The sequence below is a fragment of the Molothrus ater genome, chromosome 19, assembly GCF_012460135.2.
Source record: "Molothrus ater isolate BHLD 08-10-18 breed brown headed cowbird chromosome 19, BPBGC_Mater_1.1, whole genome shotgun sequence".
NCBI classification, from domain to species: Eukaryota; Metazoa; Chordata; class Aves; order Passeriformes; family Icteridae; genus Molothrus; species Molothrus ater.
In genome coordinates, this window is record NC_050496.2 from 896,413 (window position 1) to 921,715 (window position 25,303).

Consider the following 25,303-nt stretch of genomic DNA (forward strand, 5'->3'; position numbering starts at 1 on the left):
CTCAAGTTCCCAATTATTGGAGCTTAGCTTAAAATAATTAGTTATTTTAGTTATACACCCAGACCTAAACGAGAACGCTGCCGTTGTTTTGGTGATTTTAACTGGGTTCTTATGGAGCTGCTCTGATCTGCCCAGTGCCCCCCGGTGCTGGGCACCCCTCTGCACTGAAGGCTCCGAGCCCAGCCCAGCCCAGCCCAGGCTCCTGCAGCAATCCCGGGCAGCTGGGGACATCTCCTGGCCGTGGGATGGAGCAGCGCTGCTGGAGAATCGCCCGAGCAGAGCCCGCAGCTCCTCTGCCTGGCCGCGGCAGCGCGGGCACGGCGCTCCGGCTCCAGGCGAAGGAAGAAGAAAAAATAGGAAAAAAATAAATAGGAAAAAATAAAGAGGAAAAAAAATAAAGAGAAAAAATAGGGAAAAAAATATAGGGAGAAAACCAAATATAGAAAAAAATAGAAAAAACAAATATAGAAAAAAAAATATAGGGAAAAAAATATAGGGAAAAAACCAAATATAAAAAAAAATAGAAAAAACAAATATAGAAGAAAAAACAAATACAAATACAGAAAAAACACAAATATAGGAAAAAATAAATATAGGAAAAAATAAATATAGGAAAAAATAAATATAGGAAAAAATAAATATAGGAAAAAATAAATATAGGAAAAAATAAATATAGGAAAAAATAAATCTAGGAAAAAATAAATCTAGGAAAAAATAAATCTAGGAAAAAATATGGAAAACTCACTTTTAATGCAAGAGGCTCAAAAGCACTTTTTCTAAATCTCAGCATCTCCCTCAACCACCCAGTGATGCTGAAGGCCAAAGCAGAGCCAGCCCTGCTGTGCCATGACCAGCTGGGTGTCCAGGGAGAGGAGCTGGGATTGTTCTGTATCCCAGCCCTGCCCCTCCATTAAATTCCCATGCATCTCTCAGGGCTGGCAGTCAGGCTGGATCAGACAAACTGACACACCTGGAGTGCAGCTTTCCACAGTGCCCAGCTTCCCTCCCTGCTCTGGGGGATTAAATGGGCTCCTCGATCTCCCAGTGCCACCAGTGGCACCAGTTTGTGACCACGACAGAAGCCTTGCTCTGCTAAAGGTGGAACCAGCACTGCAGCTCTCCCAATTCCCCTCAATTAGAGGGACACAAACCCCAGGTAACCACATCTGCCAGAGCTGTTTAACCAAAGCAAAGGGAACAGAAACCCTCTGCTTGCTAAAACCAGCACAGCTATTCCTGCCTGCCCCAAAAACAGCCAAGGCAAGCAAATCTGGAACAATTTGTGGCTGTGCCTCTGTCCCTCCCAGCAGCGCCTGCCCCACTGCTGGGGCTGGGTCATGGCCAGGGTGTGCTGCTCACAATAATCTGTGTGACATGTTTGGTAACTGCCTTCCCCTGCACACAGCCCCACTTCCTCCTGCCCTGCCTGGTGTGAAGATTAAAGCTTATCCAATTAGCCACCCACTGCCTCCACGAGTTAATCAGGCAAATCTGGGGAGCCTCACAGAGCACGGCAGTGTGGGGATGGCTTTTGATGAGGGGAGCAGATTTAACTAATTACAGGGCTCAGCGATGTGCCCGAGCATAAAAGGTGATGGGGTTTAAAATCAGGGAGCTCTGTCGCTGCCTAACAAGGGAGGGCTTGTCTTTTGTTTCACTGGTCATTCTGAGAACACCTCCCAAGTAACTTAGATTACTCAACCAGCACTTACTTCAGGCCACACATCGAGGCTTAGGGCTTTGCAAGACTGAGTCTTAAACAAAACCTGGGTCATCTGACAGTTGGGTGGATGATCACTTGAACATTCCCTGAACTGCAGAGGGGCTCTTTGAAGCACCCAGGGCACCCCAGCCTGGCTTCACAGGTCACTCTCCACAGGGGAGCTGCAGGACTGGGGCATTCTCTCTCTTACAGTGCTCACTCTGTATTTTTAGGAAGCTCCAAGCTAATAAATAAAACAAATTTCTATACAAGTATAGGAATTTGTAAAAAAAAAAAAATCCATACAAATTTTCTATGTAACAATTTTCTAATAAAAATTAATTTTCTGAAATAGAAATTTTATGAAATAGAAACCCTCTCTATCTCTCCAAAAACCCATGAGAGGCCACACGAGCACAGGCAGCTCCAAATCCCCTCCAGGACCATCCACCTGAGCCATCCCCACCCCTGGATGCTGCAGCCAGGAGGCTCCAGCACAACTGGGAGGGAGGGAGGACACCAGGAAGGGCTTTCAGAGGCACCTCAACAACTCCTGCTGATCTCATTTCCTTATTTCCTTCTTTTCTTATTTGCCCCCCACAAACAGCAGCCAGATTCCCAAAGGTGTTTGACACCTGAGGCTGGGCACTCATGGATTGGAGCCTGTTTGGCATCAGGTAAAATTCCTGTTTGGGTCCAGGCTGGAATCCCTTCCATCTGTGAGGAAAGGCTTCAACCAGGAAAATGGTGACTGAGGAGAAAAAAGATTATGGACTCTTCTAAAAAGTACGTGGGGTACCTCTTGCTGAAGGGGCTTTGTGTCCCACAGGCACCAGAATTTGTCTCTATTTCTGAGGAGTTCCAAGAGACACCAAGGAAGGGTAGGAATTCATTGATCCTCTGGTGGCTGACATGGACTCCTCCAGCCTGAGACCTGGCCAGGCAGAAATGGGACTATTCCCATCCTTCTGTCTCCACAGATGTTTAAATGTTCTAAAAGTCTCACCTGTGGCACCCAGAGAGTCCCCATTCCTGGCTGCTTTCCCCCTCCTGCCTTGGGAATGCAGTGACACCCTGGGGATTCTGCCCTGCTCAGCCCCTGCTCCAACAGCCTGCACAGATCCTCCCGAGGAGGAACAGGGCCAGAAGAGACTGGAATTGTCAGGAAATCCCCACTGAAGGAAATGGAGCTGGCCCTGCTCGAGGGGGGCACACAAACAGCCCAGCCTTGCCCTGGGAATTCCAGGGGCTCCTTAATTAGGGCTGGAAGGGGCAGGAATGCTGTCCCCAGCCAGGGAGAGTCCTGCAGCAGTTGTCACTTGGGATCAGCCCTGGGAGCATTAAAGCCCAGCCCTGCAGCCCAGAAACAGCTTCAGAGCAGCTTTCACAGGATGTGGAGCTCACTGAGTGCTGAGCAGAGCAAAGCAGCTTAATTCCAGGGCAAAGCTCCCAGCCCCAGGCCCTGGACAGCAAACATGTGATCAGTGGTGCAGGAAGGTTAATGAAAGGAAGGGCTGCTGGCAAGAGCAGGGCCTGGGCACCGTGGGCTGTCACATCAGGCCTGGATTAGATCTGGAAAAGCAGCACCAGCCAGGCAAGTGTCAGTGCTCAGCTCCATCAAAGCCCAGGTGCTGATTGTTCTAATGCAGGGCAAAGCCGAGAGTCAGCCCCAGGCACATTCCAGGGGGGCTCTGCCACCTCCAGGCTCCCAAAGCTGGGCCAGGATCTGCCAGCACTGCAGGGGGACCCCGAGCTGGGAACGGCAGCTGAGCCCTGCAGAGCCTGGGGCTCCGTGCCTGGCACCAGCTCCTGCCAGGACCTGCCAGGATCCTCCTGAGATCCCCCCAAGCTCCCTCCAAGATCCTCCTGAGATCCCCCCAAGATCCCTCCAAGATCCCCCTGAGATCCCCCCAAGCTCCCTCCAAGATCCTCCTGAGATCCCCCCAAGCTCCCTCCAAGATCCTCCTGAGATCCCCCCAGGCTCCCTCCAAGATCCTCCTGAGATCCCCCCAAGATCCCTCCAAGATCCTTCTGAGATCCCTCAAGATCCCTCCAAGCTCCTTCTGAGATTCCCCCAAGACCCCTCCAAATTCCTTCCAAGCTCTCTCCAAGCCCCTTCCCTACAGACCCACTCCCAGCCAGGCTCAGGCAAGAGAGCAAAGTTGGATTTCCTGGCACAAGATCCAGGCCCTGAGGTCTCTCTGCCTGTACCCCTGAAAACCAGACTATGGAAGGGGTGGGAATTCACCAGATGGAATATTTGGCATAGTTTTATCCATTTTTAATAAAAGAAATTAAAAGAGAACTATAAAACATCAAGCCTTGCAGCACTAGCAAATAAATACTCTCTGATGTTATCTTCTGCTGGAAAATACTGGATTCCCTGATCGTTTCTAATGGGGCTTGAAATTATCAAGGGATTTTGGTATTTTCCTTCTGTTAGCCTTCAGTTTTACCTTTCCTGTTTCCCAGGCTCTGCACTGCACTGGTAAATAACTCTGAACTGCACAGAAAGTGTCAGCAAGGTCTCCTCCCAGCTCAGGCACACAGAACAATCCTTTTCCAGCCCCAGAACCAAGGACACCGCTGCAGCCTCAGCCCCAAAAAGTGCAAACAGCAGGGAATGGAGGAGAGCAACCTGGGAGGGTGGGACTGCATCACCTGGAGCTGGGATTGGGCACTGAACCCCAGCGTGGAAATGGAGCAGAACTCATCAAAGGGTGAAAACTCCTGACTCTGAGTCCATCCTGGGCCCACCTTGGGTGCAGCCCTGGCTGGGCTCTTGCCCTGCCCAAGGTGCATCCTTTGAAGGTTTTCTTAAATAAATCCCCACTTTATTCCTTTAACACTGTCCAGCCTCTGTTCCAGGAGCCTCTTTAGGCATCAGGAGAGCTGCCAGGAATGTGCTGTCACTGACAAAACCCCCTCATTTCTGAGCAAATGCCTCCCTTTGGTACCTGCAGGGGCAGATGAGCTCAGCTGTCACCCCAGGTGCCCCCAGAGCTCAGATCCCCGGGGATTTGAGGGGACAGGGCCATACCTGCTCATGTCTGGCTCGGGGCCTTCATTCCTGTAGGATGCCTCCAGCTGCCTGTGCCGTGTCACGAGCTCGTCCACCAAGTTCTGCCTCCTGTCCCCCTCCAGCTGGGTGCTGGTGGCTCTGGGTTAAGGACCAAACTCACATGGCCTCAGAGCTCTCCTCAAGCTCCTCTCAGCCCATCCAGTCAAGGATGGGGACACAGAGTGACCAGAGGCAGGCTCTGTCCCAGCAGCCCAGAGGTGCCCAGCCCTTCCTGCCCTGACACTGACAACAGCAGCACAGAGACCCCTCTGTGGCCAGGTGTCCTGCAGAGGGAACCAGGGGAAAGCCAGAGCGTGTGGCAGGGGGGACAGCACATCCTGCACACACACTCTGCACATCACATTTTGCACTGCACATTCTGCACAGCACATCCTGCACACACACTCTGCACATCACATTTTGCACTGCACATTCTGCACAGCACATCCTGCACACACACTCTGCACATCACATTTTGCACATCACATTCTGCACAGCACATCCTGCACACACACTCTGCACATCACATTTTGCACTGCACATTCTGCACAGCACATCCTGCACACACACTCTGCACATCACATTTTGCACATCACATTCTGCACAGCACATCCTGCACACACACTCTGCACATCACATTTTGCACATCACATTCTGCACAGCACATCCTGCACACACACTCTGCACATCACATTTTGCACTGCACATTCTGCACAGCACATCCTGCACACACACTCTGCACACATTTTACACATCACATTCTGCACAGCACATCCTGCACACACACTCTGCACATCACATTTTACACATCACATTCTGCACAGCACATTCTGCACACACATTTTACACTGCACATTCTGCACAGCACATTCTGCACACAGATTTTACACATCACATTCTGCACAGCACATTCTGCACAGCACATCCTGCACACACACTTTGCACATCACATTTTGCACATCACATTCTGCACAGCACATTCTGCACAGCACATCCTGCACACACACTTTGCACATCACATTTTGCACATCACATTCTGCACAGCACATCCTGCACACACACTCTGCACATCACATTTTGCACATCACATTTTACACTGCACATTCTGCACAGCACATCCTGCACACACACTTTGCACAGCACATTTTGCACATCACATTTTGCACAGCACATCCTGCACAGCACATTCTGCACAGCACATTCTGCACAGCACATTCTGCACGGCACATCCTGCACACACACTCTGCACACATTTTGCACGGCACATTCTGCACAGCACATTCTGCCCAGCACGTTCTGCACACCACACTTTGCACAGCACACTCTGCACACACTTTGCACTGCACATTTTCCCACTTTGCACACCACATTTTCCCACTTTGCAGGGCACATTTTCCCACTTTGCACTGCACATTTTCCCATTTTGCACACCACACTTTCCCACTTTGCACACACCACATTTTTCCACTTTGCACACCACATTTTCCCATTTTGCACAGCACATTTTCCCATTTTGCACATCACATTTTTCCACTTTGCACACCACATTTTCCCATTTTGCACAGCACATTTTCCCACTTTGCAGGGCACATTTTCCCATTTTGCACACCACATTTTCCCATTTTGCACAGCACATTTTCCCACTTTGCAGGGCACATTTTCCCACTTTGCCCAGCACATTTTCCCACTCTGCACTCTGCAGGTGCCCCAGCCCGTGGGCAGCAGCTGGCACAGATGCATCTGCCGAGTGGACACCGCCCGCAGCAGCTGCTCCCTCAGCTGCTCGATCTTCTCCCTGAGGCTCTGCAGTGAGGACCTGATGGCCACGTTGACCTGGGGGAACACAGACATTGTCACTGGCCTGCTCTGGCAGATCTGCACCACATCTCATGCAGACATATCTTGGGTTTGTTGCTGAAATGGCTCCCAAGGTATTAAAAAGGTTTTTTTTTTTTCCCAGCCCCGTGACAGAAGAAGGAGTCGAGATTTGTCAGTTCTGCTTTTCAAGGTTGTTTATTTTCTCTGATCTATTCCATTCTTTCTCTGACCTGCTGAGGTCTGTCCAGCAGGTTGGGTTGTGGCACACTGACCACCCTTGGGGTGGTGTTGGCTTTTTATACTAAGAGCTACCTGTGCTTTATTTACAATAATTTCCCAATACCTATCACCTATGTTACACAGTCTGTCTCTACTCTAAACCAATCCTGAAGTGTCACCATCCCAGCAGAGAATGGAGGACAAGAAGAAGGACAGGACACTCCCAGATTCCTCCATCTTGCCTCCTGAACCCCCAAAATTCTTTTTCACCCTGTGACAAATTCAGTATCACTCTGCTCAAACTCTTGTGGCTTGTAACTCTTCACACAAAGTTGGGAATTGTTTCCATGGGTTAAAATCAAACCCACAGGTGTTTCTGACTCTGTGCCAAGGTCTCTGAGCCCCCGTCAGGGTCTCGAGTCCTCCAGGGCAGCCAGAGCAATGTCCTGGGATGTGACATAAATATTTAACTTTTACTGCACAGGTGTGAAGGGCTCCACTGCAAGCCCAGAGAGCCTGTTCAGAGCCAGGAGTCACTGCTTGCAAAACAATGGAACAGTTTCACAAACACAACTCTGAGGCATTAATGCTGATGAATATGGAAAGCTGTCTTTCAAATCTTTACAAACACACTTCTTTATATGGGCAAAACATTTCAGCACATTTTAATATTTTCCAGATAAATTTCCAGCTCTTTCCTCTGATCTTCAGTAAAAATACAGGCACCAGCTTCTTTTGCCACTGGGTTTCTTCCCCAGCTACCAGGATCAGAGAGGAGGCTGCTACAGGTTCACACATTCCCTGCACTGAACTCCTCCAGACTTGAAACCCAGGACCCCAAAGAAATCCAGATTGTTCCATTTCCCTTCTCAGCAGCACCCAGCTCCCCAGTCCTCTCTCACCACTGAGCAGCCCAAGCCCCAGATGTGTGTGCTCTCAGTAAAATGTAATTCAGCCATTCTTGCCTGCTGCAAGCAAACCCCAGGCTGGCAGGAGCCCTCCTGCTTTCCCCCCACCCCTTCCCAACTCAAACTCACATTATCCTGAGTTTTTCCTCCTAGGATGCTATTTCTTTTCATTCCAGTTATGCAGAAAAAAACCACTCAAACTGCAATTAACAATGCAAGTCGTCCTAATTAAGACTTGCTGTGCCTCTTGTTTACAACCTGTGGCTGACAAGGAGCAGCAACCCCAGCTTCTACATAGGGAACTGGGACCAGAGAGGAAAATCTGCTCTCACTCTCAGCCCTGCCCTCCTGGAGCCCCAGAGCCAGCAGCAGCAGCAGGGCAGGGCTGCCAGACCCTGCCTGAGTGCTCGGGAATGGAGCAGGAGAGCCTGAGAGACTGAACCTGCCTGGGATGGAGCAGGAGAGCCTGAGACACTGAACCTGCCTGGGATGGAGCAGGAGAGCCTGAGAGACTGAACCTGCCTGGGATGGAGCAGGAGAGCCTGAGAGATGGAACCTGCCTGGGATGGAGCAGGAGAGCCTCAGGAGATGGAACCTGCCTGGGATGGAGCAGGAGAGCCTCAGGAGATGGAACCTGTCAGGGATGGAGCAGGAGAGCCTGAGAGACTGAACCTGCCTGGGATGGAGCAGGAGAGCCTCAGGAGATGGAACCTGCCTGGGATGGAGCAGGAGAGCCTCAGGAGATGGAACCTGCCTGGGATGGAGCAGGAGAGCCTGAGAGACTGAACCTGCTTGGGATGGAGCAGGAGAGCCTGAGAGACTGAACCTGCCTGGGATGGAGCAGGAGAGCCTGAGACACTGAACCTGCCTGGGATGGAGCAGGAGAGCCTGAGACACTGAACCTGCCTGGGATGGAGCAGGAGAGCCAGAGAGACTGAACCTGCCTGGGATGGAGCAGGAGAGCCTGAGACACTGAACCTGCCTGGGATGGAGCAGGAGAGCCTGAGACACTGAACCTGCCTGGGATGGAGCAGGAGAGCCAGAGAGACTGAACCTGCTTGGGATGGAGCAGGAGAGCCTGAGAGACTGAACCTGCTTGGGATGGAGCAGGAGAGCCTCAGGAGATGGAACCTGTCAGGGATGGAGCAGGAGAGCCTCAGGAGATGGAACCTGTCAGGGATGGAGCAGGAGAGCCTCAGGAGACGGAACCTGCCTGACTGGCTGGGGCTTGCCCTCAAACACCACCAGACACAGCAGAGAGCAGATGCAGCCAGGCTGGGGCAGCCAAAATGCTCCTCTGGACCAAAGCACCCAACACCCCCACAGCACCAGATCCAAACCAGCACAGGGGATCAGAGATCTGGGGAGTGCTGAAGCCTCTGTGGGGCCTCCAGCTCTGCAGTCAGGTAATTAAAGGTAATTAATTTCGTTTGTTCTCAGCTCCAGGTGGAGAATGCTGCATTTGACTGACCCAGAACAGCAACAGAGCACAAAGGTGACACAGCCAAAAAAGTCAGCAAATGCAGCAGCCTGGCCAGGAACTGCATTGAGAGAACAAAAGATTTCCTCTCCTGTACACAAAACTAAGGTAGAAGAAAAGTAGAAACAAATAAACCAGTGGAAGTTTTGTAACCAGCTGAACAGAGCAGAGTTCACAGATAAGTGCTGTATTAAAATCCTTCCTCACAGTTTATTTTTCCATTTTAGATTTTGTGCTCTATTTTTGGCTCAGCAACAAGCAAGAAGTTTGTCAGCCGTGCTAATTGCAAAGTACTACAAAAATAAACCCCTGTTTACATTCTCCCTAAAAGGCCAGTGCTGTACAAAGACATTTCCCTGCATTTCAGCACTCAGGAGGCACAGGACACGCGACTGCTCAGCCGTGGGTTTCTCAACAGGCATTTCTGTTATGGAAACACCTCTCTCCTTGTGGGAACCTTGTTTAGAGTAGAATCAAACGCTGCCAAATATTCCCCTTTACCTGTTAATGGATTAAAGGAAGCTGGAAAACACAGGGCACGGGACAAATGATTTTATGGAGAAGTCAGCCACCCCTGCAATGTTTCCATAAAACACAAGCCCGGAGAGTTCCAGCCCCACAAAGGCTCCAAACAGCACCAGCCCCACGTTCCCCTGGGCTTTGGGCTCCTCAGGGTGGCCCTGATGGCAGGAGAGAACTTTGCCCTCTATAAATACAGACACATTGAGCAGCAACCTTTTTATTGGTCTGCTGATGTTGAGGTGTATCTGTGCAATTCTGATACTTCACCATGCTGAAAGCAGGAATTTAATCTGCACCTCCAAACTCTCCAAAGGCAGAGAAAATACTGCTCAAATCCCACTTATTCGGGGTTTCTGAGACCCCTTCTCAACTCCTGCTGGAGTGAGGCTGCCATTCAGCAGCACTGATTATTGTGCACAGCCTACACACCCTTCCTCAGAACTTCTTCCAAGGAAACATTTCAAAAATGGCATTTGATTTGAAGAGCTCTGATCAAAGTGAGTGGCCCAGCAGACCCAGTGATCAGGCACTGCATTTCAGCCCTGATACAGAGAGGGGGAGAAAAAGCACTGGGGCTTTAATTATGCCAATTGTTATAAATGACCAAGTCAGGGCTTACAGCAATTTTCATCTGAACACAGCCAAGGGAGCAGGTAATGACTCAAAGCTGCTCCTGAAGGAAGGGACAAGGCTTGGAGCCACAGGGAAAGCAGCCTCCTGAAAACCTTATTTTATTTCTTATTTATTCTTTCTTATTTCTTCTTTCTGTTTCTTTATTTCACAGAAAGTGGAAAAACATGGAGAACACAACATTCCTGGGTGAGCTCCAACTGCTGCTTCTCGTTCCTGTTTAACTCTGGGCTTGCATTTTGATAGAAATGCAGCTAAAACAAGGCTGCAAGATTGATACTCCCTCTGATCTGCAGCCACTGCAAAAGACAGGAGCCAGCCCTGGGTGAGGAACATCCCTGTTCAGAGAGAGAGGGAACAGAGCATCTGCTGAGCACCCCTGAGAATGCCAGCCTCTGGGACAGCTCCATCCCAGCATCCCCGAGCCTCTGGGACAGCTCCATCCCAGCACCCCTGAGAATCCCAGCCTCTGGGACAGCTCCATCCCAGCATCCCTGACTCTCTGGACCAGCTCCATCCCAGCATCCCTGACTCTCTGGACCAGCTCCATCCCAGCATCCCTGACTCTCTGGACCAGCTCCATCCCAGCATCCCTGACTCTCTGGACCAGCTCCATCCCAGCATCCCTGACTCTCTGGACCAGCTCTATCCCAGCATCCCTGACTCTTTGGACCGGCTCCATCCCAGCATCCCTGACTCTCTGGACCGGCTCCATCCCAGCATCCCTGACTCTCTGGACCGGCTCTATCCCAGCATCCCTGACTCTCTGGACCGGCTCCATCCCTCGGGAACAGCCCGGAGCAGGCAGCGGGGCGTGCCCAGCACCGCCACGGCTCCTCCCTGAACCAGCGCTGCTGCACACACATTCACCGGGGCTGACCCCAAACCACCGGGGAGCCGCTGTTCATCCCCAAACTGCCTTCTCGTTCCCCTTACAGGGACAGACAGAGGCGCTGGAACACAGCCTTCCCTGCGGGTGCCGGCAGCGACACAGCCCCAGCCCCGACCCGCTCCTCCCTCTGCCCCGCATCCCGGCAATTCCGCATCCCGGCAATTCCGCATCCCGGCAATTCCGCATCCCGGCAATTCCGCTTCCTATACCGGGAATTCTTCCCCGTTCCCCGGGAATCCCGCCCCGCACCCCGGAATCCGGCCCCATATCCCGGCAATTCCGCCCCATATCCCGGCAATCCCGCCCCATATCCCGGCAATCCCGCCCCATATCCCGGCAATGCCGCCCCATATCCCGGCAATGCCGCCCCATATCCCGGCAATCCCGCCCTCCCGGCACACCGCACCGGCCCCAGCCCCGCCTCGCCCGTCCCTGCCGGGCACCTTGGCCGAGCTCTCCCCGCTCCGCTGGCAGCGGCTCCGCTCCTGCAGCTTCTCGGCGATGTCCTGGGCGAGCTGGCGGGCGGCGGCGAGCAGCGGGAGCCTGCGGGGACCCCAGCGGCTGAGCCCGGGGCCGAGGGATGGGATGGGATGGGACGGGACGGGACGGGACGGGACGGGATGGGATGGGATGGGATCCGATGGGATCCGATGGGATCCGATGGGACCCGGCGGTGTAAGCCTCGGGAGGGCAAGGCACAATAGCCCCAAAACACACAGCCAAAAAGCCTGGGATGGGTTTTGGGAAAGGACCCTGGAAGGAAAGGCACAGCACCCCCAAACACACAGCACCCCCGAACACAGAGCACCCCGAACACACAGCACCTCGAACACACAGCACCCCGAACACACAGCACCCCCAAACACACAGCAACCCGAACACACAGCACCCCGAACACACAGCACCCCCGAACACAGAGCACCCCCAAACACACAGCACCCCGAACACAGCACCCCGAACACACAGCACCCCGAACACACAGCACCTCGAACACACAGCACCCCGAACACACAGCACCCCCAAACACACAGCACCTCGAACACACAGCACCCCGAACACACAGCACCCCGAACACACAGCACCTCGAACACACAGCACCCCGAACACACAGCACCTCGAACACACAGTACCCCGAACACACAGCACCCCGAACACACAGCACCCCGAACACACAGCACCTCGAACACACAGTACCCCGAACACACAGCACCCCGAACACACAGCACCCCGAACACACAGCACCTCGAACACACAGCACCTCGAACACACAGCACCCCCGAACAGACACACGCACACCGGCTTTGGGAAGGCACACCCCGCACAGCCCGGCCCGCCCGGCCCTGCTCCCGCCCGTGCCGGGCCCCGCAGGCTCCGCAGGCTCCGCGGCCCCGGCAGGGCCGGTCCCGGCCCGGTGCTGGCCCGGTCCCGACCCGCACCCCCCGGCCCGGCCCGGCGCTCACCAGGGGTCCGGAGCCATCGCGGCCCCGGAACCTTCGCGGCGCTTCCGCCGGATCCGCCCGGACGCGCCGCGCGCAGGCGCCGGGAGGGGACGGAGCGGAAAGGGAAATGGGAGAGGGAACGGGGAGAGGGGAGAGAGGGGAGAGATGGAGATGGAGAGAGGTACCGGGGTACGGGCCGGGGGAGCGCAGCCGGCCCCAGGGGCTCTGCTGTGCGGGGCAGAGGGGAGAGATGGGTGTTGGGGGAAGAGGGGCAGCATCAGGTGTTCGGGACAGAGAGGAAGAAGGATCGGGTGTTCGGGACAGAGGGACAGATACAATGTTCGGGGTTTACAGGGACAGATGTTCGGGGTTTACAGGGACAGATGAAATGTTCGGGATTTACGGGACAGAGGGGCAGAGGTTCAGTGCCCAGAGGGCGGGCACGGAGCTTTGCAGTACCAGGGGCAGAGGTGCAGGTGTCCGGGGTGTAGAGGTGCACAGTACGAGGTGCAGATGTGTGCAGATGTGCACAGCACAGAACCAGAGCTGTCCCCATTCCTCCCTGCTGCCATAAACCCAACACTGAGCGATGGCACCGGTTCCCTTCTCCAAACCCCCAGCTCTGACCCTGTCCCTGCCCATCCGCAGTGACATCGCTGCCCTCCCTGTCCCCGCCCCGCTCCCGGTGACACTGGCGCTGCTGGCACTGTCGCTGTTTTGGCTGCGGTGGGCGCAGCCCCTCGCTCCAAGCCCTTCCCATCCCTGATCCGCCGGCATTTGGCCTCTCCCTGTGTTTTTGGATGCGGTCGGTGACGCAAATCGGGCACAAACCTGAGGAGCAGCTTCGGGGCGCTGTCAGCGAGGCTTTATAGCCCTCGTGACGGGGCCGCTGGGCCTGCTGATAACGGCAGCGATGACGGCAGCGATAATGACAATCACAACAATGCTGATAACGGTATTGATAACGAGAACCAGCGCATCTCGTCATTCCCGGGGCTGATCCCCGCTCCGCTCCCCCGTTCTTACCACAGCAGAAACAATCCGATTTTAAAGGCAAATAAAGATCCTTTAAAGGTTAGGATGCCTATAAAAGTGCCCGCTAAGTGCAGCCCGAACTGAGAGCAGCGCTGTGGGACCGGGGCGGTGCCCCGGGACCCTCTCCAGCTGCTCGAGGCCGCTTTTCCTCCAGCCCAGCCCTTCTGTCGGTGAGCACAGCGCTCATTCTGCAGCTCTGCAGCGCGTTCTGAGGCTGGAACCGATCGGTCCCGAGCATTTCCCGCTCATTCTGCAGCTCTGCAGCGCGTTCTGAGGCTGGAACCGATCGGTCCCGAGCATTTCCCGGGGGCACACCGGGAACGCCGGAGCCCCAGGGCCGGGCCGCAGCAGCCGCAGCCCGAGCGGGAGCACGAAGGTTATCCTCGGGAAAATCAAGGCTTCATTTACTGCCCGTGTTGCTGTTTGATGCTATCTCGGCCCACGGGGTGTTTACAGCCCCCGGCCGGGCCCGGCGCGGAATTGGGGCAGGAAGGGGCGATGCGGGCGCGGAGCCGCTCCACCCCTCGCTGTGTTTACCCCAAATAAACGGCGGGGCCGGGGCAGGCCCGCACCTTAAAAGCGCGGGCAGGTGCGGGGCAGAGGGGACCCGGCAGGGGTGGCCGAGCTGGCAGATGCTGCAGCTGGGGCTCAGCCTGCCCCGCTGCCCCGGGGGCGCGGCCGCCGCCTTCCCCATGGCCGAGCCGGCGGCGGGCGAGGAGCCGGGACCGGGCCCGGGTGAGTGCGGGGCCGAGCGGGACCCGCCCGTGCCGGGACCGGGGCCGGGTGAGTGCGGGACCGGGGCCGGGGGGTGAGTGCGGGACCGAGCGGGACCCGCCCGTGCCGGGACCGGGGCCGGGTGAGTGCGGGACCGAGCGGGAGCGCAGGGGCTGGGGCACAGCCGGGTCCTGCCCCGAGCCCCCGGCTCGTCCCGGGCCGGGCACAGCCGCAGCCTCCGTTCAGCACCCGGGGCACCGGCGGTCGGCTGGGCTCGGGCCGATGCTTCCCAGTACCCGGGCAGGGCAGCGCCCTGAGAGAGGAATTTGGGGTGAATTTGGGCTGCAAGCAGCCCCTGATCGCCCCCCGGTGTTGTCTCGGCCTGGTTTCTGTGGCCAGGAGCCCCCGGGACTGTGCCGGGGTCAGGCTGTGTCCGGGACAGGAGCCGGCCCGAGCGGCTCCGGATCCAGCAGCTCCTGCCCTGAACCAGGCTGAGCCCGACCCGCTGCTCCCGCTGGCCTTGGGCAGGCGCCAAACTGAGCTGGAGAGCGAGAGCCAGAGCCGGACCCGGCCCGGGAGCCTCCCGATGTGCCACCACGGGCTGTCCCCGTGTCCCCTCGGCTCGGTGCGAATCCATCCCTGACCCCCAGCAGCCGAGCACCGGCACGGTGCAAACACCCGAGGGTTAATGAGTGCGCTAATTGCGGTGTCCCCGGCCGTCGATGAGCGCCCAGCAGAGCTCACCCACGCGGGGACAGCTCCCAGCCCCGGCGGGGCTCGGCTCAGCTCTCCCGAGCCCCGGGGAAATGCCGCTCCCGTCCGTCTGTCCAGGCGGAGCTCGGAGCCTGCTCTGCCCAGCGCCGGGCGGGGGCTGCCCGAGCCCTGATCGGGGCCGGGAGCTTTGGGAGCGGGGAAAAGCCCCTCACGGTGTGAGAAGCAGCCCCGACACCCAGCTGGGACCTGGCCCCACGCTTCTCCGGGGCCCGGAGCTGATGGGAGCGGGAGAGGGCAAAGCCTGAAACGCTTCCCTTCGCGGGGGAGAGCAAAGAAACGCAGGACGCGGCTGTGAGACTTCAGAGCGCCCTGAGCCGGGGTGGAACGCCGCTGGTGGGGCCGGGAGAGGCGCTCAATAAAAGCTCTTTGTCCCGCAGAGGGGCTGGGCTCATCCCCGGTCACCATCGTGGTCACGTCCGAGGCCGACACCTGGGACATCGACACCTCCCCGGGCCGGGGCTGCGGGCCCTTCGTGGACTGGGCCAAGATGCCGGAGGCGCAGGGGCCGGCGCGGATCCCGCGGGACGTGCTGGGCCGGCCCCCGAAGGAGCTGAAGCGGCTGGCGAGGGAAGGCTGCTGGGCCGGGAGCCACGCGGGCCGGGCCCGGCTCTACCCCCGCCTCATCCAGCGCGTCTCCTGCCGCCTCGTCACCCCCGACGCGCTCGTGTACCGGGACGTGGCCGGCCGGCTCTTCGGGAAGCGCAGCGTGAGCTCGCACCCGCTGCCCGAGTTCCTGGAGGGCTGCCCCGTGCCCACCTACTGCCTCAGCCCGCACGGCGTCGCGGCCCTGAAGAAGATCCTCATCTGCGTGGGCGCCCTGTTCCCCGACATCACGCACAGCCCGCTGCTGCCGGCGCTGGCGGCGCTGCTGCTGCACTACAGCGAGGACGAGGCCCAGTGCTTCGAGAGCCTCTCGCGCCTCATCGCCAGCAACGCTCCCCACGCCGCCTACATCGACCAGTCCTTCCTGGCCCACCAGGCCTCCTGCATGACCTTCGGGGACCTGGCCAGCAAGCACTGCCCCGCGGCTCACAAGCTCATCGCCGGCGCCGCCGACAACGTGCTCGAGGTCTACTCGGAGTGGCTCTCGTGGCTCTTCCCCGGGCTGCCCTTGGCCTACGCCGTGCGCGTGCTGGACGTGTTCCTGCTGGAGGGCCAGAAGGTCCTGTACCGCATCGCCCTGGCCCTGCTGAAGCAGTTCAGGCTCTCGGCGGCCCCGGCCGGGCCGCAGGGCTCCGACGTCAAGGCCGAGCTGCAGGCTTTCGCCAGGAACATCGCCCAGCACGTCACCGTGGACAAACTCCTGGAGAGAGCCTTCGGCATCCGCCTCTTCTCCCGCAAGGAGATCTGGCTGCTGCACATGGCCAACAGGAAGGCCTTGGTGGAGAGGGGCATCACCGTGGTGCAGAGGAGGTGAGGAGGGTTCTGTGCTCCCAGCTCTGGGGCCGAGCCGGCAAAATGGGAGCTCCTGTGGAGAACTCTGGGGGAGCTGCAGGAACCTCCCACAGCTGTGGCTGTGCTGGGCCCTCGCAGCCCCTGGGGGACCCTGTCAGGGGACACGGCACAGCCAGAGCTGGGGACCCTGTCAGGGGACACGGCACAGCCAGAGCTGGGGACTCTGTCAGGGGACACGGCACAGCCAGAGTCAGGGACCCTGTCAGGGGACACGGCACAGCCAGAGTCAGGGACCCTGTCAGGGGACACAGCCCAGCAGAGCTGGGGGTGTTGGCAGGGAGCTCACGGTGCTCAGGGCAGGGCAGAACCTGCTGCAGGGGCTGTGCCCCATAAAGCACAGGGCCCCAGCCCGTCCTGGTGTCCGTCCCCCCCAGGCCGTCCTTCCACCTGGCCGTGGACATGCAGAAGTTCAGCTCCAGCACGGTCACGGCACAGGAGATGCGCCTCGTCTGGTCCTGGCTCCCCGAGCGCTTCTCGCTCTTCCCCCCGCTGCTGCTCTTCTCCACCTGCCAGGACGGCTGCAGCCTGCAGAGGTGAAGCCTCACCTGCCCCGGGGCCGGGGCACGGGGGAACCTGGGCAGGGCTTGGTGCTGGAGGGAGGAGCAGCACAAGTGACCTGGGCACCCCTGGGGCTGCTGGGGACCCTCCTGGGCTCAGCTCGGGGTCCTGAGGGTGGCTGAGGGCAGAGGGCAGAGCCTGGCCCAGGTGGGCACCGGCACCTGGGCACCGCCCGGGGCACAGGGAGCCCTGTGGCTGTGCCAGGCAGGGATGTCCCCTGTGCCACCCTGTGCCAGCACACTGTGAGTGGCCAGGGACAGCCAGCACACCCTGCCCAGGGCTCCAGCTCCCCAGCCCAGCCTTGTCCATGCCTGCAGGTTCTACACGTGCTGTGAAGGCTACGAACCCACGGTGCTGCTCATCAAAACCACCGAGGGGGAGGTGAGCGTTGCCAGGCAGGGCTGGGCAAGGGGACCCAGGGCTGGGTGACCCCCCTGGCACTGCTGGAGCACCCACGGGCTGTGCTCCCTGTCCTGCCCCGGCCCGGGTCCGTCCCAGCTGCCAGGGCAGAACAAACTGCACCTTGGCCACCAGGACACACCTCAGCCGGGGTGCTGGGGAGCCAGGAGGAGAGGGCGAGGGGAGAGAGGCCACGAGTGAGGCTGATCCACGCCCTGAGCTCCCCGTGCTCTCTCCCAGGTGTGTGGGGCCTTTCTCTCCTCGGACTGGGCCGAAAGGAAGAAGAGCGGAGCCACATCGGGCTTTTTTGGGACCGGGGAGTGCTTCGTGTTCACTGTGAGTCACGGTTTGTGTCTGCCTCTGTCCCCTCACTGCTGTCCTGCCAGGCCACGCCGTCCCTTCCCTGCGCCAGGCCCAGAGCCGGGGCAGCAGCAGCGCCTTCCCCCAGGCTCAGCAGGTGTGTCCCGTGCCCAGGTGCGCCCCGAGGCAGAGAGGTACGAGTGGGTGCTCATCCAGAGGCCGGAGCTGGCCAAGGCCGTGCCGCGCTCCCGGCAGCGCTCGCCTTCCCCCGCTCCCGAGTCCCCGCCCGGCTCCTCCCGGGACAGCCCCAGCCCCAAGCACCTGGCCGTGCCCTCGGCGCAGGGCAGAGGCCGCCTGTCCCCGTTCCTGGCCATCAGGCACTTCCTGCTGCCCTCCAAAACTGCCTCCATGTTCATGGCCGGCTCCCGGGATGGCATCGTCATTGGTAAGGGGGGATCGATATCGGTAAGGGGGGTCGGTATCGATAAGGGGGGGTCGGTATCGGTAAGGGGGGTCGGTATCGGTGAGGGGGGGTCGGTATCGGTAAGGGGGGTCAATATCGGTAAGGGGGGATCCCTATCGATAAGGGAGGATCCCTGTCAGTAAGGGGGGATTGATATTGATAAGGGGAGGATCCTTATCAGTACGGGGGGATCCCTATCATTTGGGGGGGATCCCTATCAGTGAGGGGGGATCCCTATCGATAAGGGGGGATCCCTATCGATAAGGGGGTATACCTATCAGTGAGGGGGGATCCCTATCGATAAAGGGGGATCCCTATCGATAAAGGGGGATCCCTATCAATAAAGGAGGATCCCTATCGATAAAGGGGGATCCCTATCAATAAAGGAGGATCCCTATAGATAAGGGGGATCCCTATCAGTGAGGGAGGATCCCTATCAATAAAGGGGGATCCCTATCAATAAAGGGGGATCCCTATCGATAAGGGGGGATCCCTATCAGCTCCCAGGAGCTCCGGTTGGGGATATCGGGTTAAAGTCCGGGCAGGCGAGGGCAGCTCCCCTTCCCCAGCCCGGGAGCTGCTCCCGAGAGCCCCAAGGGGACCCCAGAGCCCAGAGCCTGCCGGGGTTCGCTGCCCGGGCCCGGAGCGGCCCTGCCCAGCCCTTCCCTCGCTGCGAGGGTGGCCCCGGCCCGGCAGGGCCGGCCCGAGCCCAGCCCGCGCTGCCCTCGCAGGCGGAGGGGGAGGCCAAGCGCTGTCCCTGGACGCCAGCCTGCTGCGGGGACACACGGAGCGCTGCGAGACCTTCGACAACCCCCCGCTCTGCCGGGAGAACTTCCAGGTGCAGCTCCTGGAGGTGTGGGGCTTCCAAAGCGCCTAGGGGCCCTGGGGACACCCCGAGCGCCACCCGCGGGCACGGGCACGGGGACCCTCCCCGCGCTGGCACCCCCGGCCGGGCTGGGGCCACCTGGGCGGCTGCTGCGGAACCCACGGGCCCCTCCACGGCCAGAACGGAGCGGAGCAGAACGGAGTGGAGCAGAACGGAGTGGAGCAGAGCAGAACAGAATGGAGCAGAGCAGAGCAGAATTGAGCAGAGCAGAGCAGAATGGATCAGCCAGACCGGATCAGCCAGACCGGATCAGAGCAGAATGGATCAGAACAGACTGGGTCAGAGCAGAGCAAATCAGAGCAGAGTGGATCAGACTGGACCGGATCAGATGGCAAAGCCCTGCCACAGTTTGTGGGTGCAGTGACAGCTCTGGGGGGACCCCACGTTTGGGGCTGAGCCCTCTGCTCTGTCCCCAGCCCAGGGCTGGGATGGGGCTGCAGGGCTGGACATGGAGGAGATTCCCCAGTGGGATCACCAGGATGGGCCATTTTAACGTGGAATGGGAAGGTTTGGTGTTCTCTGTCAGACACGGGAGGGTTGGAGGCCACAGGGAACCCTCTGGCTGCAGCAGGAGAACCTCTCCCACCCCAAACACACTTTCCTGGATGGGGTCACCTCCCACCCATACCAGCCCTGCAGCCACTCGGGGCAGGAGCTGTGGCTGCCCTGGGGCTGTGCCAGCACTGGCAGGAGGGCACAGCAGGAGCAGCGATGGCAGAGCTCCCAGGGGGCTGGGTGGGGCACACCAGGAATGGCTGGGAGCCTCCACAGGGTACCCAGGCACAGCAGGAATGGCTCAGAGCCTCCACAGGATATCCAGGCACACCAGGAATGGCTGGGAGCCTCCACGGGGTACCCAGGCACAGCAGGAATGGCTCTGAGCCTCCACAGGGTACCCAGGCACAGCAGGAATGGCTCAGAGCCTCCACAGGATATCCAGGCACACCAGGAATGGCTCTGAGCCTCCACAGGGTACCCAGGCGCAGCAGGAATGGCTCTGAGCCTCCACGGGGTACCCAGGCACAGCAGGAATGGCTGGGAGCCTCCACGGGGTACCCAGGCACAGCAGGAATGGGGTGTCTGGGCCAGAGCCACCAGGAGGGGAATCAGCAGGAATGAGAAATGCCCAGGGGAAGGGAATTCCAGCAATGAGAAGGGTGACCACTGACTCATTTACCACCCACTCAAATAGAGCTGAGCTGGCTCCAAAGGAGGGGAGAGCTGCTCCTGTGACTGATCAGGAAACACCCAGCAAACAGGGCTGGGATGCCAATTAATAAAAAGCAAACATTAATAAAGCGATGTGATCGGCAATTAGTGGAAGCTGATGTCCTCGTTTGTTAAAATGTGTAAATAGAGCCAAGCTGTGGTGATCAGGGAGCTTTTTGTGGAATCCCCAGTTCCTGCTCAAAGAAATACCCGCAGGAATGGCTGGGCTCGGGCGGGAGCTGCCGCTGCCCACCGGGAACGAGCCGGGGCCGGGCCAGCCCTGCCCGTGTCCCTGCGGCAGCCGGGTGGCACCAGGACACGACCCTGGGGACAGCAGCTCCGGGGACCCCCGGGCCAGCCCTGCCCGTGTCCCTGCGGCAGCCGGGTGGCACCAGGACACGGCCCTGGGGACAGCAGCTCCGGGGACCTGAGGGTGGAACTGCGTGAAGAGCTCGGCTTTAATGTGGCATCTTCCCTGTTTTCCACCCAAGCCAGCCTCACGCACGCCCTGCAGGGCGCAGGGGATGGGGAAAGCCTGCGGCTCCTCACCTGGCATCCCGAACAGTGAGGAGCTGATGCCATCCCCAGGCGCCGGGAGAAACAGCAGCGGGTTTGCCCAGAGAGGGCGGAGGGCAGGCGGGCACTGCCCTGGTAGGGCTGTGCCACCCACAGCAGGGCACGGGATGGAGCTGAGGGCACTCAGCGCCTTCCCCAGGCCTCCCATCCCGATCCTCGTGGGAACTCCCTGCCGGACACCAGTTCCCGCTGGGATTTACACACGGCGGCTGCTCTCATACAGCCCAGCACGGCTTCCTGGGGTGGAAATCCAGTAACAGCTCGGGTGGAAAAGCCTGGGCAGAGCTGCCGGGATGGGCAGGCAAACGCTCAGTGCCCAGGAGCCGCTACCGCAGCCGCAGGAGCCCCGGGCTGGGCAGGCAAACGCTGCCCAAGGCTCAGAGGGCTGTCCCTTGTTGGAAACTCTGCTCCCTTCTCTCCTCGTCTGCCAGAACTCTTGCAGTAAACCCAGGAATTCCCCAGCACGGCACTGCGGCTGCCAGACCGAGGCGCTGCTCTTGTGCTTTTGTGTCCCGTTCCTCCTCTCCCCTTTGCTTCCCCGTGAATTCCCTTCGCCGGGAATTCAGCCCGGTTTGGTCAGGAGTGCTTCAGCAGCGCCCTCGCAGAGCCCGCTCTGCACGGCTCCTGTCCCTGGGCGGGATGGACTGCACATCCCAGGATTGCAAATCCCGGGATTGCAAATCCCATGGACTGCACATCCCAGGATTGCAAATCCCAGGATTGCAAATCCCATGGACTGCACATCCCATGGACTGCATATCCCGGGATTGCAAATCCCAGGACTGCATATCCCATGGACTGCACATCCCAGGATTGCAAATCCCATGGACTGCACATCCCATGGACTGCACATCCCAGGATTGCACATCCCATGGACTGCACATCCCATGGACTGCACATCCCAGGATTGCAAATCCCGGGATTGCAAATCCCATGGACTGCACATCTCAGGATTGCACATCCCATGGACTGCACATCCCATGGACTGCACATCCCAGGATTGCAAATCCCGAGATTGCGCATCCCGGGATTTCAAATCCCATGGACTGCACATCCCATGGACTGCATATCCCGGGACTGCAAATCCCATGGACTGCACATCCCAGGATTGCACATCCCAGGATTGCACATCCCAGGATTGCACATCCCAGGATTGCATTGTGTGGGAGGGATTGCACATCCCATGGACTGCACGCCGAGGCTGGGAAATGCAGGTGGGTGCTGAGTGCTCTGCCTCTGACGTGGCATTTCCAGGAACAGCGGTGGAATTGTCCCGTTTTGGCTGCAATTCCCGCGGGGTTTTCACCTCCTGTGGTTTGGAGGCATTTGGGAACCCTCCAGCCCCGGGCAGGGTGAGGGGCTCTGCCCCCAGCGCTGCTCCGGAGGATGGGGGGCAGGCAGGGAGGGCTGCAGGTCACCGAGGCTGCCCCACAGCTCGGCAGGACAAGGAATGGTTTGGGGCACAATTCCCGCTCCCTCCGTGCCGCATCCAGGCAGAGTTTGCGGCTGCACAGCCGCAGATGCTCCGCAGCTGTCCCGGAGCCGCCCGGCGGGCAGGAGCCCGGGGCTGGGTCACCGCAGGCCACCGAGCAGCCCGTGCTGCTGCATCCCTGTCCAGGGTCCTGCGTGCCTGCAAGGACAAGGAGCCCCTCTGAGCTCAGGCACAGCTCGAACCCGTCCCCAGGCACCGCCCGTGCCTCCCCCGGGGCTGCAGGAAGCGGGCAAAGAGGAGCGGAGGGGCTGTCTGAGGTGACACCGGTGCCAATGGGGCTGTCCCCGTGCCCGGGCAGCCTGGCCTGGCTGCTCCGACAGGGAGCATCCCTGCTCCATGCACGGCTGACGGGGAGGAAGGGAATGCATCGGGAACAGCGCAGGTAGAGATCCTCACCGAGGGTGGCATCCTCACCCAGGGCCCGCCGCAGCTCTGAGACATGAGACAGCCGGGGAACATTCACTGCTGCCTCAGTGCGGCAGGAACAGCGCCCAGGTCAGCCCGGGTGAGGCCGGGTCGTGTCCAGGCACTGCCGGCTCCAGGGCTTGGGAGGGAAACCAGGGCGTCAGGACAGGGCTCACTGCAGCTCCGGGGGAAAACTCGGGGCTAAACCCCCTCAGCTCAGCTCATTCCCTGCCGTGGAGCCCCAAAAGCTGTGCAGGGAGCAGAGGAGGCTGGTACAGCCATGGAGCCCCAAAAGCTGTGCAGGGAGCAGAGGGAGGCTGGTACAGCCATGGAGCCCCAAAAGCTGTGCAGGGAGCAGAGGGAGGCTCCAGCCATCCCCAAAAGCTGTGCAGGGAGCAGAGGCAGGCTGGTACAGCCATGGAGCCCCAAAAGCTGTGCAGGGAGCAGAGGGAGGCTGGTCCAGCTGTCCCCAAAGCTGTGCAGGGAGCAGAGGGAGGCTCCAGCCATCCCCAAAAGCTGTGCAGGGAGCAGAGGGAGGCTCCAGCCATCCCCAAAAGCTGTGCAGGGAGCAGAGGGAGGCTGGTCCAGCTGCCCCTCTGGAAAGCAGAAGCTGCCTGTGAGGGCTGCACCAGTTGTGCTCTGCCCCAGCAGAAAAGGGGGTGAACCTGGCTTCATCTGCTTCCCAAATGCAGTCCTGACCCACAGGATGTGGCGAGACTCGGCTATGGGGGTCCAGACAAGGAAAAGACAGAGACTCAACAAGGGAGGACGGTCAGCAGAGTCACATCCTCCATGCTGCTCACACGGGGGATCTTCCTGCCCACCCGCAGGCCCCACGTCCTGCTCGGGGCCGCTCACACTCTCCAGGAGGGCTGAGGCAGCCTCTGCACTGCCCTTGGAGCTGGGCTCGGCTCCTGGAGCTGCCTCCAGCCGGGGCTGAGCGGGCACGGGCACTGCCCAGGCCCATCCCACTGCCCGAGGCCAGGGCTGTGTGATCCCCCAGACCCTGCCCGAAGGCAGGAACTGCTCCCAGCTGGGAAAAGGCTCCCAGCATCTCCAGGGAGACAGGAAACATCTGTATTGTCACAGCTGGCAGGTGCTCTGCAAACACAGGATGCGTCCCTTAAACAGCCCATTTCCCCAGGCCGGTGCTGAGGGGGGCTGTGCTCAGGTGGGAGCCGTGCAGCCCCACCAGCTCTGCTCCAGCTGCACTGGCCCTTCTCCAGCTCATCAGCTCTGCTGCAGCTGCTCCAGCTCCTCTCCAACTGCTCCAGCTCCATCAGCTCTGCTTCAGCTCCTCTCCGGCTCCATCAGCTCCTCCCCAGCCCCACCAGCTCCATCAGCTCCTCCCCAGCTCCATCAGCTCCTCCCCAGCCCCACCAGCTCTCCTCCAGCTCCCCTCCAGCTCCATCAGCTCCTCCCCAGCCCTACCAGCTCTATCAGCTCTACTCCAGTTGCTCCAGCTCCTCTCCAGTTTCACCAGCTCTGCTCCAGCTCCTCCCCAGCCCCACCAGCTCCATCAGCTCCTCCCCAGCCCCACCAGCTCTGGAGCAGCTCTGGGCAGTCTGGGCTCTGCACTGATTTCCTTCCACGGGGCTGTGGGTGATGATGCAGGGGAGTGGAGGGATGGACAGAGGTCCCCAGTGGTCCTGCGTGGGCAGAGACCCCATGGCTGGTGTCCCACAGCACTGGGAGCCCTGCCCAGGCTGCTTTGGGCCACACTGAGACAGCAAAGGCTGGAACAGCCCCTGGACCTGCAATGGTGCATCCCAAGAAGCTCTGCTCTTGTTTCTTCCATGGACTTGCTTTCATTCAGCAAGGAGCAGAAAATGATTCCACAGCAGGCACCATGCCATGCAGCAAATGTCCCTTTTGTCCCCACAGGCTGTCCCTCTGTCTTTAAAGCCATCTGGGAGCCCCTCAGACAGGGATGTTTGCTTGTGGAACCCCATGGCAAAGGGGAAATGGGATCAGGGAGGTGAATAGCAAAGCTTGACTGAACTCATCACATTTCAGGCTCTGCTCTCCCAGGACCCCTGCAATGGTTAAAAGAGCTTCTGAAGGGGCTGCTCATCTCCTGACAAAGCACAGCTGATGTCTGCACCAAGCACAGGCCAAGCTGCCCTGCTGCTCACCTCACCATGCTGGGACCAGTGTTTGCATCCCATCCCACCCCATCCCATCCCATCCCATCCCATCCCATCCCATCCCATCCCATCCCATCCCATCCCATCCCATCCCATCCCATCCCATCCCAGCCAGCCCTGAGCATGCCCCAGATCTGAGCTCCCAGCCTGGGTCCCCTGTCCACAGAGGAGGGAGGGATGTGTGGCACATGCAGCTCACCCTCTCCAGAGCTAAATGGA

General features: G+C 59.0%; 2 protein-coding genes across 3 annotated transcripts in view; one reads left to right on the forward strand and one right to left on the reverse strand.

The window, feature by feature from the left end:
* Window positions 1–12,735, reverse strand: part of STX8 (syntaxin 8) — an 84,325-nt gene extending 71,590 nt beyond the window's left edge. For both annotated transcript variants that reach the window (XM_036394727.2, XM_036394729.2), the window contains exons 1-4: window positions 12,693–12,735; window positions 11,676–11,775; window positions 6,502–6,596; window positions 4,743–4,853 (exon numbers count right to left, since the gene is read on the reverse strand). In XM_036394727.2, the coding sequence (XP_036250620.1) occupies window positions 4,743–4,853; window positions 6,502–6,596; window positions 11,676–11,775; window positions 12,693–12,709 (323 nt within the window). In that variant the 5' untranslated portion in view covers window positions 12,710–12,735. The remainder of the gene's footprint in view (window positions 1–4,742; window positions 4,854–6,501; window positions 6,597–11,675; window positions 11,776–12,692) is intronic.
* Window positions 12,736–14,338: 1,603 nt separating this feature from the next.
* On the forward strand, window positions 14,339–19,391 carry LOC118693793 (TBC1 domain family member 24-like). Its single transcript, XM_036394646.2, has 7 exons — window positions 14,339–14,441; window positions 15,572–16,607; window positions 17,024–17,182; window positions 17,525–17,588; window positions 17,847–17,942; window positions 18,081–18,351; window positions 19,101–19,391. The coding sequence occupies exons 1-7, from the start codon at window positions 14,339–14,341 to the stop codon at window positions 19,244–19,246; spliced, it is 1,875 nt and encodes a 624-aa protein (XP_036250539.1). The 3' UTR covers window positions 19,247–19,391.
* The last annotated feature ends 5,912 nt before the right edge of the window (window positions 19,392–25,303 follow it).